General features: G+C 27.9%; 5 protein-coding genes across 5 annotated transcripts; 2 read left to right on the forward strand and 3 right to left on the reverse strand.

Moving 5' to 3' along the window:
• Nucleotides 1–2,660: 2,660 nt before the first annotated feature.
• MKS88_004217 (uncharacterized protein) lies at nt 2,661–4,613 on the forward strand (the record flags this gene model as incomplete). The annotated part of the gene is made up of 1 exon (XM_067217374.1): nt 2,661–4,613. One exon carries the CDS (start codon nt 2,661–2,663, stop codon nt 4,611–4,613), a length of 1,953 nt encoding a protein of 650 aa, XP_067071808.1.
• Nucleotides 4,614–6,129: 1,516 nt separating this feature from the next.
• MKS88_004218 (uncharacterized protein) lies at nt 6,130–8,112 on the reverse strand (the record flags this gene model as incomplete). The annotated part of the gene is made up of 1 exon (XM_067217375.1): nt 6,130–8,112. One exon carries the CDS (start codon nt 8,110–8,112, stop codon nt 6,130–6,132), a length of 1,983 nt encoding a protein of 660 aa, XP_067071809.1.
• Nucleotides 8,113–9,458: 1,346 nt separating this feature from the next.
• On the forward strand, nt 9,459–14,993 carry MKS88_004219 (conserved oligomeric Golgi complex subunit 3; the record flags this gene model as incomplete). The annotated part of the gene is made up of 5 exons (XM_067217376.1): nt 9,459–13,845; nt 14,178–14,265; nt 14,352–14,443; nt 14,606–14,639; nt 14,816–14,993. The coding sequence occupies 5 exons, from the start codon at nt 9,459–9,461 to the stop codon at nt 14,991–14,993; spliced, it is 4,779 nt and encodes a 1,592-aa protein (XP_067071810.1).
• Nucleotides 14,994–15,580: 587 nt separating this feature from the next.
• MKS88_004220 (WD repeat-containing protein) lies at nt 15,581–17,420 on the reverse strand (the record flags this gene model as incomplete). The annotated part of the gene is made up of 2 exons (XM_067217377.1): nt 15,581–16,833; nt 17,234–17,420. The coding sequence occupies 2 exons, from the start codon at nt 17,418–17,420 to the stop codon at nt 15,581–15,583; spliced, it is 1,440 nt and encodes a 479-aa protein (XP_067071811.1).
• Nucleotides 17,421–19,090: 1,670 nt separating this feature from the next.
• On the reverse strand, nt 19,091–20,961 carry MKS88_004221 (DNA replication complex GINS protein; the record flags this gene model as incomplete). The annotated part of the gene is made up of 3 exons (XM_067217378.1): nt 19,091–19,362; nt 19,567–19,864; nt 20,032–20,961. 3 exons carry the CDS (start codon nt 20,959–20,961, stop codon nt 19,091–19,093), a joined length of 1,500 nt encoding a protein of 499 aa, XP_067071812.1.
• Nucleotides 20,962–22,549: the final 1,588 nt, after the last annotated feature.

The raw sequence follows: 22,549 nt of genomic DNA on the forward strand, positions 1-22,549 counted from the left end.
ATAAATATCCCACATATATATATATATTTGATTATGATTAAAAATGTAACAAGACTTTTTCTGTCTTTTATTATGCTTACCTTCCCTTTTTCGTTATTTCCCCTTGCTTAATTTTACGCATGCAAAATGTACAAGGAAAAAAGAATTTTTTTTTAATTTTATGAAATTTGTTAAATATAAAAAGAGAAAAAATTATAACAATAATACTTACACTCTGTGGAAATGAAAAAAGAAGTATCGTACCAATAATATAGATTTCTTTTTTTTTTTTTTTTTTTTTTTTTTTTGAAAAGTCTCAGTTGTCATCTTTTTGTGTGCACATAAAAAATATGACGTAATTAAGGTCTATACCATTTAAGAGAATAATGCAGAAAAAAATACTCATAAAAAGGTATTTTAAGCGTTATTGTTTTATTTTGTTTTTTCAGTGTTATCTTATAATCTTATGGCTAGTATTACTGAATGCATTTTTTTTTTTAATAATGCAAGCAGAAGAGAAAATTAAGTGCATGTAAAGACAAGAGAATGCATTCAAAATGGCACAACTGCATTTTAATAAGATGAAAATGTTAAAAGTGCGAATAAAAGAGAGATCTTGCTTTTTCAACTTTTTTTTTTTTTTTATGAATCTTTTGTCTTCTATATTGATTGTTATACATATATATATATATATATATATATATGTATATATATATATATGTATGTATATATATGTATGTATATATATATGTATGTATATATATGAACAAATATATCTGCATATGCATAAATATGTACAAATATATATATATATATATGTATATTTTTTTTTTCAAATGAACATTACTGTTGTATAGATATAAATATCACGAAAAACTTGTTGTTGTTATTATTCACTCGAAAGTTTTGAACTTTTATAAATTCATTTTTACATGTACACGTGACATGTGTTACCATGTTCTTCTTTTTTTATTTTTTAATTTAACATGCATCTGCTTAAGTCTGCTTCTCACGAATATTTCTCATTTCAGTTCATAAAGTTGTATATGTATTTGTATATATATACAATTTTCGATCATAAGCCAATTTTTTACTACGCTTTTAATTTAACATATTACAACCAAACTATTTTTTCGTTATATTATTTTTTATCAAAAATATTTGGGCTTTTTTTTTTTTTTTTTTTTTTTCATAATAAAAAAATTTTACACATTTTTATATTTAATCAATATATTTAAACATCTATAATTATTGTGTGTTTAACAATTTTTCCCTTTATCTTCTTCATATATTTTTTTTTTTTTTTATTATTGCCACTTTAAGTTTCTTTGGTTTACATAAATTTTAAGAAAAACGCTTTTTATATTGCTTGTCTTTAATTGTCTTTACTGTCTTTATTACTGTCTTTGAAGCTTTTTTGTTTCCCTGTTTCGTTGTTTTTTTTCTTTTACTTTATTTTTTCGTTTGCCCTTTAAAACGTTACGAAGAATAATAAATTGAATATTTCAACTTATTATAGTTTTTAAATGTAAAATATACCCCTGAAATTGGATAAGATCCTGAACCAAACAAAAATAATTTTTATTTTTGCAGATTAATTCAATTCCCACCTTTTCCCGTAAAATACATACACGTATACGCAAATATATACGTAAATATATAAGCAAATATATACGCAAAAATATACACACACATATACATACACCCCATACATATACAGTCATTCATATACATGTATATACATATACACCTACATATGGGTGCATATGCATATATATTTATAACCCCTTCTACAACATGTAAACACCTTTTTTTCTCTTGTTCTTTTTTCGTAATGTTCAAACATGTTCCGAGTATAATAAGCTTTTCATTAAAAAATATACGTGAATATACATAGACATGTTATACATTTACGTGCACATATATATTTTTACACTTAATTTTAGTCTGTTCTCTGAACAATACACATTCGATTAAATTGCCATTTCATCTGTCTACTATGCAGTCTGTCTGTTATTCTTGTATGTATATCTCTTTGCATGCTTGTTTTTCATTTTTTTTTTTTTTTTTTTAATAAAATAATTCCTTACGCATCAACAGTACATGTCTTACTAATTGCACACAAACTTTTTCACTCCAACGTGTTGTTATTGTAACATAATTTGTAAATTTTTTTAATCCTTTCGCTCATGGATATAGGTGTATACATATATACCTACACATATATATGCACATTCCATATATATATATGTAACATATATGCACACACATATATATGCACATTCCATATATATATATATGTACCATATATGCATAAACATATATATATATACATGTTAAATAAGACAAAAAAAAAAAAAAAACTTCACAAAAATATAGCCACTACATGCATTTTAATAAACCCCATGAACTTACATTAAAAATACACATTTATTCCGTTTCGTGTACATAAAAATATACAAGGTTGTAACGACGGCATTATATGGGATGGATGCACATATACATATGCATATAAACATACATACACATATGCATATACGTGTACATACATATAAGCACATTAATGTGCATGCAAAAAAGTAGAGTAAAATAACAGTTTTTCATTTATTTTTCCCTCTCATTCTTTTCTTTCATTTTTCACTCTCATTTTTTTCTTTCATTTTTTTGTAAATATAGAAGCTATGAAGTTGTTCGAGAATAAATGTTATTTAGTTGTTGTGCTTATTCTATACATTAGTACATTGTTGAATGGTAATGGTTCCATTGTGGATGAAGTAAAATACAGTGAACAAGTATGTAATGAACAGGTGGATTTATACTTATTAGTAGATGGATCGGGAAGTATAGGAGAAGAAAACTGGAAATCTAAGATAATGCCAATGCTCTTTGGTATGATAAAAAATTTAAATATTTCAAAAGATGCCATTAATCTCTCTGTGAATCTTTTTGGTAACACTTCTAAAGAACTTATTAGATTAGGTAGTAGTGAATCTATTAATAGATTAAAGGCATTAAATGTACTAGCTCAGTTTAAAAGATATCGCCCCAGTGGAACTACTAACATGTCCGCTGCCTTAACAGATGTGCTTTTACATCTTAAGGATAGAGTTAATAGAAGTGAGGCTGTACAACTAGTTGTAATTATAACTGATGGAGTTCCAAATTACAAATTTCGTGTTGTAAATTTAGTAGGGGACTTAAGAAAAAAAAATGTCAAGTTTGCAATCGTTGGTGTTGGTAATGGTATTGATAATGAATTCAATAAACTGTTAGCTGGTTGTCCTCCAAGAGTACGTGAATGTAATTTATATGCACAAGCTTCTTGGAGTAATGCAGTAAACATTATGAAACCTTTTCTACAAAAAATATGTAATGAGGTAGAAAAAACTGCGCAATGTGGCCCATGGGGAGAATGGTCCTCTTGTTCTGTTACTTGTGGAAAGGGAACCAAACATAGATCAAGGGATATATTACATGCAGGATGTACAAGTGAAATGACTGAATCATGTGATAATGGTGATTGTCCTGTTGTACCTCCAGTCGCACCTGTTCTCCCTCCAAATATACGAGATATTAATAGACCAGGTGGAAACGATGATGATGATGATCATCCAAATTTTAGGAAGGGTTTAGATGTCCCAGAAGAAGATGAAGTTGCTCCACCAGAGGATAGACCAGAGGATAGACCAGAGGATAGACCAGAGGATAGACCAGAGGATAGACCAGAGGATAGACCAGAGGATAGACCAGAGGATAGACCAGAGAATAGACCAGAGGATAGACCAGAGAATAGACCAGAGGATAGACCAGAGAATAGTCCAGAGGATAGACCAGAGAATAGTCCAGAGGATAGACCAGAGGATAGACCACCACGTCGAGGTGATGTATTCGATGTAAATCCTGATGAACCAAATTCAGAAAGTAAAGATAAACTTTTACCTAGTGATAAAGAAGATGAAGAAAACAAGAATAATTCTAATTTACCAGAAGGACTGGAGGAACGACCTCAAGAGGGAGAATCCTTACCAGTTGAACCAGAAGGTAACGAAAATGTAGAAGATAATTTCCCACAAGCTCCAAATGATTTACCAGGAAAACAAAGACAACCAGATATTCTCAATCCAGATGGAGGCCCAAATTTTGGAAATAATGAACATCCAGGTTCCCCTTCTAATAATGATTATTCTGGAAAAGCTTATACCCGTATCCCCAGTCCAATAGATAATGAAAAAAATAGAAGTAACTATAATCATAATTATTCAAAGAGTCCAAATAATAATGGTCCAGAAGATCGAGTTGCAAGACCACATAAAGTAGACACTAATACAGAGTCACCTAGGGATTCTTATAATGCCAATCCTGAATATGATGAAACACGTGAAAGTCCAAATTATGAACAAAGAGAAGATAATGGAAAACGGAGCTCAAATAATAATAATAAAATTGCTGGAGGTATTATTGGAGGTTTAGCTTTAATAGGATGTGCTGGATTTGCTTACAACTTTATTTCCCATGGTGCTGCATCTGGATTAACACCTGAAAATACACCTTTCGATGATGCAGTTCCAGAGGAAGATAAGGATCTTACTGAGAATGACCAATTCAAACTACCAGAAGATAACGACTGGAATTAATTGAAGCCAGTACTCAGTACTGTAATGTATGTATGCAAATAAGAACCTCCTCGGAAAGGGAAAAACAGTCGCACGGGCACGAACAAGTGCGCATGTGAAAATATATGTCCCAACATGTGCGTTCTACTTACATTTATAAGTACATGCATCCGTATGTGCATTCCCGCATACATATACATACATATGTATGTATGTGCGGGTACATATTTATGCGATGTGGGCACATTCGCATGTAGACATAACAAAATACGGAATATTTATTCCCCTCGATAATACAATATCGTAAAACACTGTTCTTGCTAGTTGAATTGTTCCTGTATTTTTTTATTTAATCCTCCCTTTATTTGTTTATTCCCTTATTACTCTATTCCTTTATTCGTTTATCCCTTTTATATATATATATATATATATTTTTTTTTTTTTTTTTCTTTTTTTTTTGTCCATTCATTTTAGCTTTCATTTATGCTTTTATTATTTTTAATTAAATTTCACTAATATCCTGTGTTATAATTTTGCCATCATTTGTGATTAACTATATTTTTAGTAGAATAACAAGAACTTATAAACAAGTAAAATTAAATATTATTTACCCATCATTTTTTTAATCCTCAAAAGATAAGGTAGATAGATGTGATTTTTCATAATTGCACATGCTAGCACACAATAATGAAAAAATTGTTTGTTGTGGTAATTAAGGGGTTTTCATATAAGGGTTCCTTGTGAATTTGCTTATACATATAGATACAGATACATAAGGATATACTTGTGAATTTGCTTATACATATAGATACAGATACATAAGGATATACTTGTGAATTTGCTTATACATATAGATACAGATACATAAGGATATACTTGTGAATTTGCTTATACATATAGATACAGATACATAAGGATATACTTGTGAATTTACAGATAAATAGAGATACATATACAATGTGGATATACTTGTGAATTTACTGATAAATATACATGCATATATATATACTTGTGAATTTACTTACACGTATTTACACACGTGCATATATCTATGCATGGTAGTAAATCGAATTTCCAAGCAGTACATAAACTCAGCGGGCAATGAAACTAAGGCATCGCTCCGCTCTTAAACACATTTTACAATTGTAAACGCATAGAAAAAAAAAAAAAAAAAAAAAAAAAAAAATAAATAATAATAATAATAAAATATAAAGCATAAAGGGTATGAAAAGATTAAAAAGGGGAGTAATCAAAATAAATGATACTTTAAAAAAAGGATGATTCGAAAAAAAAAAAAAAAAAAAAAAAAACTCATCAACAAAGTTAACAATGTCAACAACACGCATAAACTATATTCAATTCATCCGTATCAGGTGGGAAATCCAATTAAATTTCACGGGTCCTTGTTTTCTTAAAATCAATTGTACATAAAAGTGACGAATGTACAATATGACAAGAATCTTCTGAGTTTGTCCGAATGGGGAAAAAGTTTTACATGGTAATAAAATCCACAAAATGCGCATAACGTTTTATATATTTAAGACGAAAAAATAGATTCAAAAATGAACTGCGGAATGTTCAGGAAACTGTCACATAAGGTTGGAGTGCTATCCTTTTCCAAATTTGCATTACCCTTATACACATTTGAAATATTTAATTTGTCATAAACACATTTAGAAAATTCATAATTATAAATTTGAAAATTCGTATTTAAGTCTTCATTTATTATCTGATCTGTGTAAAAATCTAGATAAAATATTTTAAATTTGTTCATTAGTTCAGTGAATTCTTCACGCTCCTTACTGCTAAAAATGTTTTTTACTCTTATTTTATTTTCCTTCATTTTGCAAAAAAAACAAAATCTATTTTTTTTTTTTAAATCGTTATTAAAATTTATTCTATTCTTTAAAACATAAATTTCATTTTTGCAATTTTCATCTCCTATCTCGCTATTGTTGGCTTGTACCCAGTTTTTCTTCGGGACGTACAAATTTATTAACTCATTTTTGCTCAAAACATCTTCGTTATTTATTCTTATTAACTTGGAGTATCGTATATATAAATCCTTTAACTCTTCCACGTTTCGATAACTCTCACCTCCATTTTTTCTATCTTTCTTTTTCGAACAAAAAAAAAAATGGTACAATTTGTAACAAATGTGCATTTCGTTCGCGTGCAAAAAGGACGGATCACACATGACGAACGGGAAAGCACGGGTAATCTGCATGCTCCTTCGGCTACTATCACCACTACTGCTACGACTATGAACACCGCTTCCCCCTCTCCCTCCCCCTTCTTCAACTTCCGAGGTGCATTCATCATATAATTTCTTATGCTGCCAACTCGCATAAACATTCTCTACAGAGCTGTCCGAGTAACTATCGTCCGGAACATGACTGAACATTTTCTTATCTCCTCTATCCGCAGAAAAAAAGGAGCCTTTTCCAGATATACTCCCCATTTCTATATTACGATGACCTCCTGTGTTTTTCGAAAAATCATTACAGAGTGAACTTACTTCTTTTTTTTTTTTCTGATATATACTATTTACATTATTTTGAAAGAAAGCTCCCTCAAAATTATTTTTTGGTACATATAACTCCTTAATTCGTTTTTCGAATTCTCTCTGCTCTTTCATTTTAATTAAAATAATGTGGTTCTTATAGGATAAAATATTTATGTATTCATTTTCATTCCGTTCATTATTATCATTATTATCATTTCCAATATTCTTTCTGATCTCTTCAAAAATATCGGGCAATTTTGGGCCTATTTCCTTGCGTGCATTTTGTGCCTTTTGCACCACTTTTATATTTCCACCTTTAGTATTTTCTTTTTTTCTCAACTCCTGTCCATTTTCATTCGTCTTGCTTAATTTATCATTACAATACCTTACTGATGGTAAACTTCCTTTATTTTCAATATCTTCTTCTTTATTTTTGTAAATATACCTTGGTGGAATATCATACTTCTCACGAGGTGTAGCAGCCGACGATAAATCAGGTAAATGTTGGGATAAATTTTTTTCCTCACTTCTCCAAGAACTTTCTTTCTTATTATTATTCTTTATTTTAAGATCAACTCCAATTGGTATACCATCAATATAATTGTTATTTCTCAGTAATGTATATGAAATACTTTCATTAAAAAAGGTAAAGCTAATGTTATCTGTAAAATTTTTGTCATCTGCAAAATTCTCATTGGTCACTATGTCTTCATATATATTATCTTCATCATCTATATAATCATATATGCTCTTTTTAACTACTTTCTTACTTTTGTATATACTTGATACGTAATTACACGGTTTGAATTCTTCCTCTTTATTACCACTTTTCTTGCTTCTTTTTCCTTTTCTCTTTTTATCCGATGCAACTAAATTTTTGTAAAAAACATAAAAATCGTATTCATCAAAATGTTTTCTCTTTTTACTAAACTCTTTTCTTATTTCAGACACATCCAGATTTGTAATTCTTGTTCCTAGAAAGTCGGACATCTTTTTTTTTTCCTCATCAATCATATGCCAATGATTTATATATATTCACGATGCGGATAAATGAGGAAAAGGGGTAGAGGGGGTAGGGACATAATTTATGAGAGCGTTTTCATTAGCATATACCCTCATGGCTAGCTATTACATAAATGCAAGGGATTGAAGTAATAAAGTAAAATGGTAAATGAGAAGAAATGAGAAAAGTAGAGAAGAAATATGAAGAAAGGAGTATAAATGAGAAGAAAAGAAAAAGCGTACTGCTTATCTTTTAGCCCTTAAAAGCGTGTGAACTCACACCTTATTACTACCGAATAAGTGTTAAGGATATTTTTTTAAAATAAAATAAAAATCTTAATTATAATCCATTTCGCGTAAGAGTTACGATATATTATAAATAAGAAATGGGGAAGTCCTCACTATTAGATGCATACTTATCTGCAAAGAAGCAAATAAGGGGATAAAAATTTATCGTTTTTTGTGGTACTATTTTTGGCTTTATTTCTAAACATTTCGGCATTTTTCTTCACCATATATTTGGCACATACTACAGGTGGCACTCATTTTTATTTGGATACTTTGCTGATACTTTTTCTGCTTTTGTTGTACTTCACATTTTGTTTAAAAATTGTCAAATGGTGTGAGATTCCCACTTTTTTTTATTTTTTTGTATGTTTTATATTTTTTTGTATGTTTTATATTTTTTTGTATGTTTTATATTTTTTTGTATGTTTTATATTTTTTTGTATGTTTTATATTTTTTTGTATGTTTTTATATTTTTTTGTATTTTTTATATTTTTTTTTATTTTTTTATATTTTTTACTATATTTTTATATTTTTTAGTATTTTTTTATATTTTTTTGTATTTTTTTTATTTTTTATTTTTATTTTTTTTTTTTTTTTTTTTTTTTTTTTTTTTTTTTTTTTTTTTTTTTTTTTTTTTTTTTTTTTTTTTTTTATTTTCATTTTTTTTTTTCATTTTTTATTTTCATTTTTTTTTTTGTTTTTTTTTTTTTTTTTTTTTTTTTCCCCGATTAAAGCACCCTAGAAGTACCTTGTTAAATTTGTATATAATTGTTTAAAATATTCTATGCATAGTTGAATATTTACGAATGTGCTTATTTTATATTGACACTGTTATAATTACCTGGTAGTAATTAGTACCTTTTGGGCTTATAAGGAATATGTGTAGTTAAGATGCTGCGTGCTTGCCATTTCGTTGTTTGTGAGTAATATATGTAAATGTATGTATATATATATATATATATATAAGGGCATGTATGGGCTTGTGTGTACATGTGTATACATGTATGTTTGCGACGCTATAAGCTAGAAGCTGAAAGGTTGAAGCTGACAGATAATAGCTCAAGGCAGAATGAAGGGGGGAGAGAACAAGGAAAATTTGTACTTTAAGCTATATGAATATATAACCAAAATAGAAAATTTTTCGTGCGACAAAATCAACTTTGAAAGAGAAAAAAATAAAATAATATGTGCCAGAAGAAATCAAAAATTAAGTGAGAATGAAAAGGAAAAAAGTAAATGTGAACTACAAGAAGATGCAAATGCTATTTGTAACGGTAAAAGTAGAGCGTTTAAAGAAAATCAAAAAAAAGTAGTTAATCATACGAGTGGTTTTTATGATAATGAGAGTAGCGCCTATCCTTGTAACGTTCCAGAAGACATAGAATGTACATCTTATGAAGAGGTAAGTATGTCTTTCTCTTTTACGGATAGTGACGAAAGTAGTGAAGGAGAAGACGAAATATGGGATAATACAAATAACGATAAGCTTGGAAATGCAGTTATTAATTGTACTCAAGGTAAAGATGAGACAGTTGTATTCCCCGATATAAAATTAAATCCTAATAATAAAGAGGATGATGAGTTTTCATGTGACTCGCTTCTCAATTTTTCGTCTGATGAAAAGGATAAAAAGAAAAGTTATAATACATCAAATTATTATACACATAATATAACTTCTAAACATAGTGAGAGTAAAAATGACAAAATATATGATAGTAGTAACCCTTGTGAAATACACGAAGGAGACGTAATAGACGTAAGTAATACTAGCAATAACAGAAGAGACAGTGATACATACACAGAAATAGAAAATTATTATTTAATTTATAAAATGAATAGAAGAATGGAGGAGCACAAAAGTATAAATGAAATAAAAACTATAAAGAATAAAAGAATTTTACATTTATCAGAAATATTTAAAAAGATCGATACCATTTTAAGCTGTTATAAAGAAATAAAAAACGAGGTACATACATTAGTAAAGAATAAACAATTTATTTATAAAACGTTTTATTCTATTTTTCTAAATTATTATTATAGGTATTCAGAAATTAAATTAATGAAAGTTAACAAAGGCAGAATTGAACGTTACCTTCAATATTATACCAACATAGAACAGTTTGAAATTATTATGAGCAATATAGAGAAAAACCAGTACGCATATTTCTTAGATATATATAATAACTCCTTTCTGAAGAACAGAACAACAAACACAGATGAAGCGTGTGATAAGGGCAGAGGCGCGAAAACAAATGGGGGCAGCGACGACGGGAGGGACACAGAGGAATGTACGGAAGAAAGCGATTATACGGACGATGAATTGGTAAGCGGTCATACTGACGATGAATTGGTAAGCGGTCATACGGACGATGAATTGGTAAGCGGTCATACTGACGATGAAGCGCTAAGTGGTTGTAGTGATGAAGAACTGGTAAGCGGTAATAGTGACAGTAACAAAAAGGTTGAGGAAAGAGGTACGAAGAAGGCAAGTGAAGAGGCATACAGTAACGATGATGAAAATGAATATTTGTTTAACAACATAGATGATGACGATAATAAAATATTCTCAAACGGGGATGATCAGAAGCATTCAAAATATGTATCCACGGAAGGTGACTCTTACGTAATACCAAGAAGTCAATGTATGGATCAGAAATATGAAATGAATAAATGTATGAACGAAAAACGTATGAACGAAAAATGCTTGGACGAAAAATGCTTGGACGAAAAATGCATGGAAGAAAAATATATGGAAGAAAAATATATGGAAGAAAAATATATGGAAGAAAAATGCATGGACGAAAAATATATGAGCAAAAAATGCATGGACGAAAAATATATGAGCAAAAAATGCATGGACGAAAAATATATGAATAGAAAAGGGTATGCTTATCGTAAATTATTAAAAAATCAATCAGGAAGAAGTAAAAATTTCTTGGGCAATTTTCCCCCACAATCTGATGAGTATAGGCAGGAAAAGTATGAAAGCATAAATAGAGGCAATGGATTAAAGAAAGAACTGTATCGAGGTTTACAAAAAAGAGGAGGGGGGAAAAATGGAAAAACACAAAAAAGGAAAACGAATGGGATGAGCAAACCAAATAGGTTGAATAAGATTTACAAGTTGAATGGAACGGACAAGCGGAGTGGACCCAAGAAGTTAGAAAAGTTGAAGGGAAAAAATGAAATTTACTATATGCTTCAGTTCTCAGAAAAAGCTATAAAATTTTTTAAAAAGAATGGCACATATTTGAACGCCAAGTCCAAGCTGGCCAAATATCAATCCATTATTAAGAGAATTTTGAAGTGCGTTATAAATTTATTTAGGGATGTTTTAAACAATGCAGATTTGAATATTCCTTGTAGCAGTGACGTTTTTGATAGTAATAATTCTCTTCGCGATAGCACGTTTTGCGAAAAGAAGGCAATGATAGAGCTACCACAAGAAAGCTACAAAAAAGTAAAAAATAAAAATGAACATGAGGGTGAACACAGTTGTAAATACGAACATGAAGAGGGTAATAGGTACATTAGCGAAATCCACTCAGGAAGGGGTGGAGAACCTGCGTCTTGCGAAGTTAAAGGAGTATCGAACATAAACAAATCAAACGTAAGTATAAGTAAAATGGGTAAAGGGCACACCATAACGAATGAATATAATATGGAAGGACATAACCTAGTAGTGGAACACTACCAAGCTGATAATGTCAAAACAAAAGATAGCGCAGTGAAAGAATGCAACTTGAATCTAATTCGAGGACAAAAGGATGGAGAAAACACAAACACCTTGCCATGTATCGACAATATCGTTACAAATGAAACTTTATTATTACTAACAGATGACGAAAACGAGATTAACAAAATATACAACAATATGAACATGATATATTTCAGTAAATATATAAACGAATTTGAATATTACAAAAAGTACAAAATAAAATGTGGTTGTATGAAAGATATTATAAATTACATATATAAAAAATCAATGATTGATGAAAATAATTTATATGTAGATGATTATAACACATTGGAAAGTTTTTACACAAGTACGAGATTAAAAATTTTAAATAATAATATAATAAGAAATTTTGACTATTTCTCAAATAGTGATATATGTAAATACATAAAAAATGTTTGTCTATTATCTATATATATTTCAAAATTAGAAATAGATTTATTTCTTAGCATATTTAACAATAGTTTTCTTCACTCCTCTCTTAGTATTATATTAAACGCTATTGGTGTATCTGTATATGACAATATTAGTCAGAATATTTACGAATTAAATAATATACAAATTATAAGAAAAATTATTCAAATTATTTATGTAGATATTATAGAAATATATGGCGATAATTTATATAGTACTATACGAGATTATTTAATAAAAATCTGTAAAATTTTAAAAGACAGATTATTATACATTATTGAAATGTATATTTCGTACTACACAAAAAATATCTCTTCTACTATTCCATACACATGTTTCAAACCGATAAAAAAGAAATTCAAAGATATGGTTAACGAGTTCTTATATGACGAGTATTTACTTACAAATAATACTGGTGAACGGTGCAATTATGTTTGTGAAAAAGAAAAGGAAGAAGCAGACCTCGACATATCGAACAATACAGTTGGGTCTTCAAATGGCATACCTCCTCTATGTAGCAGTAATATCAATAACAATAGTACTATCATTCACAATAACAATAGTAGTAACAAGGTGAATGTGGAAATGAGTTGTCTTAGCACGTGCAATAATCGATCTCGTCAAAATTGTGGGGAAAATGTAAGTGATAATCAAAGCAGAGGTAATTCAGACGATGATTCTAGTGAGAGTATAGATATTGAACATAATTACAAAGAGCATGAATATAATATTAATGTATTAAATGAAAATAGTGTATACAAACCCTTTTCCTTCCTTAACTGTTATTATAACAAAGATACAAAATTTTCACTAACCGGTGTAGATATCAACATAATAGGTACAATATTAATTTTAAAAACTATAAATTTTATAATGGAGGAAAGCACCTTTATGGATCTGTTCAATGAGTGCTTAGATAATACTTATAACTCGATCATTAATATTTACAAACAGCATCTTAAAAATCATGATGGAGATATGATTAATGCAAGTTTGTACTTAATTAAAAATTTAAGTTTTCTCCTTTACTTATTTTACAAAGTTACTAATGATAAGGATTTTTTAAACCTGTACTTAGATAAGGAGCTAACAGAACATCTTCTACATGAAGCCGCAAAAAAAGAAAGAACTTATCTCAAACAGAGGGGAAAAGATAAGAATAAATCAACGGGGGAGAATGAAAACTCCATTTTTTATTTTATTAAAAGAGTTTACAATTTGTCATCCACCAATGATATACAGAGTAAAATACTGGCTTCATTTAATGAAAATATATATAACTTCACATTAACGACGATTTCGATAGGTAATACGAAGCAGTGTATAAATTTGGTAAACACGCGTGTAGTATGTGTTTAGCATGTGTGTATGTAACATGTGTTCATTGTGAGTAATATTTCCCATGTGTTTAGCAACCATTTTTCACATTTAACTGCGCAATAATCTGTGTAACCCTACTGTGTGTGCATATTTTGGCTGCTTATTTATGTGGAAATAATTATAGCAATTTGTTTGTGTACCAAGTTATCCATTTATTTGTATGTTCATTTGTCTACATATTTGTGTACTTATTTTTCTACCCACATTTGCGTTTATCTAATTTGTCTCTCATCCCTATGCACCTATTTTGCTCCGCAGTTTGTGCCCCTCTAATTAAAATTTTGTCGGCCGAATATGATGACAAGACTTCCGAAAAAGAAGAAGAGATAAAAAACGTGGTGCATAAGTTTATGAACGAAAAAAAAAAAAAGATGAAGATAATGAACAACTTAATTATGTAAAGGTAGACTTCGCATTTTTGAGTGAAATAAGTTTTGAGTTGCTAGAAAAATACGCAATAATGGTTAAAGGTGAAAATGGTAAAAATTGTGAATACAGCAAAAATTACAAAAATGACAAAAATGGTAAAAATATGGATAACGCAAAAAAAGGCCTACAACTTTTCCGGCACCAAATTTATTTTTTGTTTCCAAAGATATATTTTTACGTTAAATTATTTATATGCTCAAATGCTGATAAATATAAGGAAAATCATTTTTTCCCCTCCTTATTTAACTACATTATAGGTGTTTTAAAATATAAAATAATATATCTGTTGAGGTACGCCATTCTTATATTCATAAAATTGCCTAGTTGTTTATCTCGTTGTACACGTATCTAATGTTATCCGTTACTCACAGGATGTCGTGCCTTTGTGAGCAAACCGCATATCAGTATAATAATATATATATATATATATATATATATATATATCTTTCTTTTTTTTTTTTTTATAGTGAGCTGTACATAATGCTACGATGCAAATATGGCAAACAAATTGGAACTATTTTTGAGGGGAATTATATCAAGGACATATTTCTTTTTTTAAACTCGAGTGAGCAGTATTCGTGTGTATTTTCAGACGTTCATCAGTATTACGATACAAACAAAAATTATAATTTTTTAAGTGAATAGTTTGTTTAAAAACATTTTCCTGCTTAATTAAGAAGATTCATAATATTCATTAAAAAAACAAAAAAAAATAGGGGAAAACATGCAAAAAGGGAAAATGCGAAAAATGGAAAAAAAAAGGCAAAAAATGAATAAAAACATTGGTAGAAATATAAATAGGGCATAATACAATAAAACAAAATGAGGTATATGGAATAGTATAATACTAATTTTAATTATAAAAAATTTGCATACAACTAAAGATAAAAATTATATTATAAAAGATATATGGTAAATATACTTAAAGAAATTTTTATAAATCACTTTTGCGTATAGCCAGCATAGAAACACGCTAGCAAAACTGAATGAATATTGTATCACAGCAGGTGCAAATGCATTATTTTATATATATATACATATATGCTTATATATTCCTTTTTTTTGTATGTATTTAACACAGCTCTGCAACGTACCAACGTGCCAATATGTGCAATTTTCTACGTTGTTGCAGATATCCACGGGTGCTCGGCTACGCCAATACGCATTTACATAAACAATTTACACTATATTCATTCACGTTGTAACTGCTCATGTTATAAACACGTACGTGCTTAAACTTGTTCCTCAATGGGGTAATCAATGAAGTAAATGCCCCTGTCCGAGGAAAAAATTATTTTGTTATTTTTGTGTCTTATAAAATAAGACCATTTAAAATAGAAGAACCCTGGAGGTAGCTTCACACATTTATAAAAAATAAAAGTAGATAAATTAAATATGAATATTTGGTTTTCTACTAATATAAATAACATGTTTTCAGCTGATTTGTAAATGTCTAGAATTTTTTTTTTTAATTTTTTAATTCTATACATATCTACAGCTTTTTTAAAATCAAATATAATTAATCTCCTTCCATTCTTTGCTACTATAATTTTTTCATCATCTAAAAATTTACCATGACTTATAAATTTTGAAGAAAAATCAACACAAAAAATTAATTCATGTTCGCATTTTTGTGCATTGATGGAAATTTGTAAAACTCGAATATGACATTTGCCAAAATTACTTTTATAACATAATAAATAATTAATATTAAAATCAAAAATAATTATATTTTTTAAAAAATTTTTATAAAAGTAACTAGTAAAATTATTTGTAATATCATAAATAAATAGGCTCTTCGAGTTGTTAAATAAAATAAGGTTTTCATAATATATTACTTGTTTATTATTAGACACCTCTAAATTTATTTTTTTTATAAAATGATAGGTTTTTATACAAAACACATCAATACAGCTTTCGTAATAAACATATATATAATTCCTATCAATGTAAATTGCTTTTATGCTATTATTTCTGAACATGCACAGAATATGGTATTTTTCGAGAACCTCCCTATAGTTACTACAGCTTCCGCTATTACCATTACTGTTACTGTAATTATTATTATTACAGCTACTGTTATTGATGTTATTATTCTTATTACTAATCTTATTGTTACTGTTACAGTGACTATTATTGTTATTCCTACTATCATTGTTTTTACTACTATCGTTTTTGCTACTATCGTTTTTGCTACTATCGTTTTTGCTACTACTATCGTTTTTGCTACTATCGTTGTTATTGCTGCTATTACCATTCACGTCGTTATAATTGCTACCGATGCTTGTTCCGTTTTTAAGGCCTAGAGGAACGTCATCCGTTGAATTTATGTTCGCACCTTTTGAGCCGTTTCTGCTCAAATCGGATATATTTTTTTTTTCTAATTCCACATTATTCTTACTATTGATATATGAAACATCCGTATTGATTTCTTTGTCCTCCTTTTTCGTTATTCTATATATGCAAACTTTCCCCGTCAAAGAACCTACAGAAGAAATGGACAGACAAATGAAAGACATTCGAAAAATGAAAATAAAGGTTGATAAAAAGAGAAGATAAAAAGAGAGAGTAAAGATAAAAAAAATAAAATAAAAAAAAAAAAAATAAAATAAAGGTATAAAATTAGATATAATAGTACATTAAATTGTACAATAATATAAAAGATATAAAGTACACAAAATGGCGTAAAACTCGAAAAACTTACACGATATATAAAATGGTATAGAATAAAAAAAAAAAAAAAAAAAAAAAAAAATTATTATTGGAATATGTTATGGAAAGGAGCTATGGGAAATACAAAAAGGACATAAACAATGAGTCCGTAAAAGGAAAAGAACAGAATATAATATATGTAATGTAAAGTAGGTACATATAAAAAAGAATACCTGTACAAATATAATTATCATCCGTATATAAAACAACTAAAGGATCTGATAGTAAAGTTTGAATACAATTATGTAATATGATCTTTTCATTTTTCTTTTCTTTTTTCTTTTCTCCTATCTTCAGATAATAACATACGTTCCTTTTGCCTTTAAAACATTTATTTATTACTTTTGTTTCCTTACTCATTTTTTCTCTTTTTTTGTTTTCATTTAATAATAGCTTTCTTACAATTTACGCCTTTACATCTTTTACTCAGTCATTGTTGGCAAATGAGTGCAAAGTACGGAGTAGCAGATTAAAGTGAACGAAAAAAAAAAAAAAAAAATATATGGCGTAAATGTAAAGCAAGAGAAAAAATGAAGTACGTGTAGGAATGAAGTGCGCATGAGGAAGTAAAGAAAAAATACACGCAAAAATATATACAAATAAATTAAAAATGGGCTAAAAGTATGTTAAAAATATATTTAAAATATGCTATAAATACGTTATAAATATAAGATTTGTAATAATAAAAATATTACAGTCATGATAAAAAAATATAAGGTAAATAACACAGGTTGATATAACTGATAGCACCCTGCTGATGACGCATAAGAACGTGTATATAATATCCCACTGATAACACGTTTACGGCGCAAAAAATGGAAAAAAAGGTTTCTATTCTTTTCGTCTAGTTCGTATAAACCTGCATGTTTTATGTATATGTAAAAACTTGTACAAACAATGAGGATAATTAAATATATATATTTGTAAAATAGGAGTTTTTTTTTTTTTACCCCTCCAACAATTTTCTCTTAATTTGCTCATTTATCCTTTATATGGAATATATAATGAGTAGATTTTTAAATATTTATTTGTTTAATTGTTTAATTGTTTAATTGTTTATTTGCGTAATTGTTTATTTGTTTAATTGTTTATTTGTTTAATTGTTTATTTGTTTAATTGTTTATTTGTTTAATTGTTTATTTGTTTAATTGTTTATTTGTTTAATTGTTTATTTGTTTAATTACTTAAATGTTTAAATGTCCAAATGCGCAAGTTGTTAATTTTATCAAGGGTATTAAAAGAAATCTTTTTTTAGGGGATAGAGGGGAAAATTAAATTTTGCTATTTACGTCCCATTTTAAAACAAATAAAAAATAATATTATAATTTCATATTTAAAAATCAAAAAAATAACACAAAAAAAAAGGGAAAAAAATTTAACGAATGTACAAAGGGACGAAAAATAAATTATAAAAGAAGTATATAAGAAAAAACGAAAAAATGGGAAAGTTATAATTCACAAGGAAAAAAAAAAAAAAAAAAAAAAAAAAAGAGTAAAAATAGTAGTATTACCTAACCAAATCAGCAAAATTGTGTAACGTGAAATGATTACAATTTAGTTTTGGAATAACTAGAAATTAAATTTATTACTAATAGTACTTATTCGCAGTGTGAACATATCAATATTACTAAATTAATATAAATGGTAAAAATTATTTTGATAAAAAATTGCAGAATATATAATAATACATGTACCATTTTACATATGTGCTTACAACATTTTTTTAAATTAAGAAATATTTGCACACTTTTGGCCTTTGCTTTTTTTTCGTATCTTTATTCCCTTTTCCCTTTCATATATTTTTTTTTCTTTTGAAACTATAATTAGAGGAGAACTCAGCAGTAATATAATAATGAACTGTGCCTACATATAAGCACACGCTGAAGCAGTACATAAAAAAAAAAAAAAAAAAAAAAAAATGCACACAAAACGTGTAATATATTTCTGTCGTTAAAAATACTTACAAAACATCTTCTTCGTTAAGGGGAAGCTTACAAAATTTGCCGACTACATACTTTGTAAAAAGGTGCCTACAAATCATGTAGTATATTTTCCTCGTCATCATTGTCTTCCCCCGCTTCTTTTATAAATGGCTCAAGTAAGTATGAGGTAAAATCTATGGAATCACCTCGTTCGTTTAAATTTTTATCGTACTTCCAAAAACTGTACAGAGATAGATTAATTAAATAAGTTTCAGAGTACTGCAAATTTTGAATGTAAATATGGGTAGAGTGCACATCTTGCTCCTCAAGGTATTTTATTATTTTCTCAGCTCTACAATGCTTAATATCTTCAACATAACCTAAGCAAACAGAATATATATCAAAAGGACAAAGTAGATCTAGTTAAAGTGATATTCATTGGTATGTTACATAGAAAATAAAAAATAAAATACTACTACAATGCAGAATTATTCTGTAATAGTAGTAATAGTAATAACACTAACGACACATTGTTCCTATTGTAGTAGTTCAATATTATATCGAAAAAGGATGAAAGATCTCACCTGCTACCTTCGACATATATTTAAAAAAACTTTTCTGTCCAACCGTTTCAATAGGAGTAGCTTTTGAAAATATTTTTTGATCTAAAAACATAAAACATATCTCAAAAAAATAGGGAGAAGGTAATTCAAATAATTCATCTCCATTTTTATATTCTTCCTCTTTTATGTTTATAAAATTCTTTATGTAAAACCAAAAAGGAAATTCTACATCTACATATGTATAGGATGAAAGAGTTATTGCTAGGTATATCGGCATCCATTGCCTTTCTCCGGCTTTCATTTCCTTTATTTCAAAGCCCTTTTCAAAAAAAGAAAAAAAAAAAAAATGAAGTGGCGGCCATGGTAAGGGTATAATGAGGGTGCCCACGTGCACAGATCTGTGCATGTGTATATATGGCATGTGCGCACTATGCGTTTTTCACATGCACCGCGTGCTTTTGTTTTTCTTGTCGATTCTGTTTTAACCTCGACAAATTCCGTGGACAGGGAGGGTATGTCCACTAAAGCCTTAACGACTACCAGTTCGCCCAATGCTTTATCATATAAAGACATATTTATAGCATCATTTAAAAACAACTTCGCATATTGTATATTGGCATAATAATAAGAGGAGTTAATTTTTAATGGTAAGTATTCAATATCTATGTCAAGATTTAATATGGATTTATTTATTATAGTAGGTTTACTTATATCAATATTATCAACATATATTTTTTCATCGTTAATTGATAAATCATTTTCTCCTACTTGTACATTATCTAAGTAGGAATATATATTATGTATATTTTCTCTACTATTAAAATCATTATTTTTTTTTGACCTTATATATACACCATTATTTAACACGTAGTCATATAAATTATTTGGTAGAGGTACAATATCAGAGTATGATATAAATGTAGTGAATATTTTATAATACCTATCATATATTGATTTAAATGTTATAATTTTTATTTCATTTTTATAGCTATTTTCATCATGTTCTTTATTTTCCAATTCATATATAATACTATCCATTTTATCAAGTAATGATTCAGCTATCATTTTTGTATTTTCATCAATTTTTATATTTTTATTTCCATATAATAATTGATTTCTTAAATATTGAATATAATAAAATGATATACATGACTCTGTATTTTTATATGGCAATGCGGGAAATTCAACAGTAATTACATTTTCAATATCATTATTTTTTTTTTTTTCGTTTGTTGTTTCTCCAGGAGTTCTATAATAATTAAAAGAATCATCTTCATTATGCGCTCTTCTTGGGTTTTTTCTATTCAAGTGAAAAAAACTTTTTTTTTCTTTTTTTTCTTCTGTTCCGTTTGTAGTAGACACTCTTTTCTTTGTCTTATGCTTTTTTTTAAAAATAGCAAACACGTCGTCCATCATGAAATGCGTCTGTGGGGGAGGAGAGGATGTGTGGGGTTATTCAGCACGGAAGCGTGCATATATGTGCATATGTGCTTACATATATATGCATACATACTTACATATATATGCATACATACTTACATATATATGCATACATACTTACATATATATTCATACATACTTACATATATATGCATACATACTTACATATATATTCATACATACTTACAAATATATGCATACATACTTATATATATTTACATAAACATATGTCGTAGAAGAAGAGGATGCATTTTATATTCCACTATTTTATCTATACATTTTTTTTTCTTTTGCCTTGTTTCTACTGATCATGTTGTAGTAGTCGTTCTGAATTGTTTTACTCCTGCATTACATGCACATATTAAACTGATTTGTAGTACTACATTTTAGATATTACAATTTATCTTTTTCTTTTTCTTTTTTTTTACGTGAAAAGGATGCACTACTTTTTGCAAGAGATTTTAAGTATAGCCTATTTGCAGAGATTTATAAAAATGTTCTATACGATAATAATAAAAAAAAAAAAAAAAGACTAACATGTATAATTTTATTAACAGCAACGTAGGGACTAGTGCACCTCTTGGATGCTTTACTATTTGTCCATTTTTGTTAATGGCGTGAAGGCATAAAAGGAACTGTTATATATATTTTTTTAAAAATTGTAATGTGCAAAATGTAGGTTTTTTATTTAATATGTTTTCTTCTTCCGTGCCTATACGTATGTACATACATACATATATACATGAATGAATACATGCATATGTGCCTAAATCTATTTATACTTTTTTGGCACATATAAGTGTTTACATATTTATACCTTCAAGTGATAGGCATCTCTATTTAGATGCAATGTATTTAGTAGTATTAAAATTTTCACTCTTGAAAGTATAAATTTTATGAAAAATGTGCCAGTTTGATTACTGCTTTATATTTTCCAAATTATGTGTATGTGCATGGGTATGTGTACGTTTGTGATGGTAAAAGGTTTAATGGTTATAGAACACTCATTCTATGAATACAGAGTTTACTAAAGAAGTAATTATGTATGAATGAATGTATGCACATATGTACCTATGCATGTGTATATGTGCATATATATATAATGCACTTTTCCGCTAAAATGAAGTGCCTTTTTCCTAATTATTTACATTCTCACTCCTAAATACTTTTTTATATTCCTCTTCTTACCCTGTTACAACAAAGGGAGAAAAAGAGAGGAATTATAAAAAAAAAAAAAAAGAGAAAAAAAAATAATAATAAATAAATTCTAAATAAATAAAAAAAAAAAAAAAAAAAAATGAGTATAAAAGATATATAATTTGATATAATAAAAATTCTATAACTTTAATTTAACATTTTTCGGAATGCCTGTATTAAGACATACTGAAGTACACACGTATGAAGGCTTAACATAAAATGTATGAAAATAAAAAAAAAAAAAAATTTCAAAAAGTATGCTTTTCTATAGATATATAAAAGAATTTTCTATATAAATGCATAATATTACCCTAAATACTAAATACGATGATTAAAAATATATAGCAGTATTTAATTCAAATATAAA

The sequence above is a fragment of the Plasmodium brasilianum genome, chromosome 12, assembly GCF_023973825.1.
Source record: "Plasmodium brasilianum strain Bolivian I chromosome 12, whole genome shotgun sequence".
Taxonomy (NCBI): domain Eukaryota; phylum Apicomplexa; class Aconoidasida; order Haemosporida; family Plasmodiidae; genus Plasmodium; species Plasmodium brasilianum.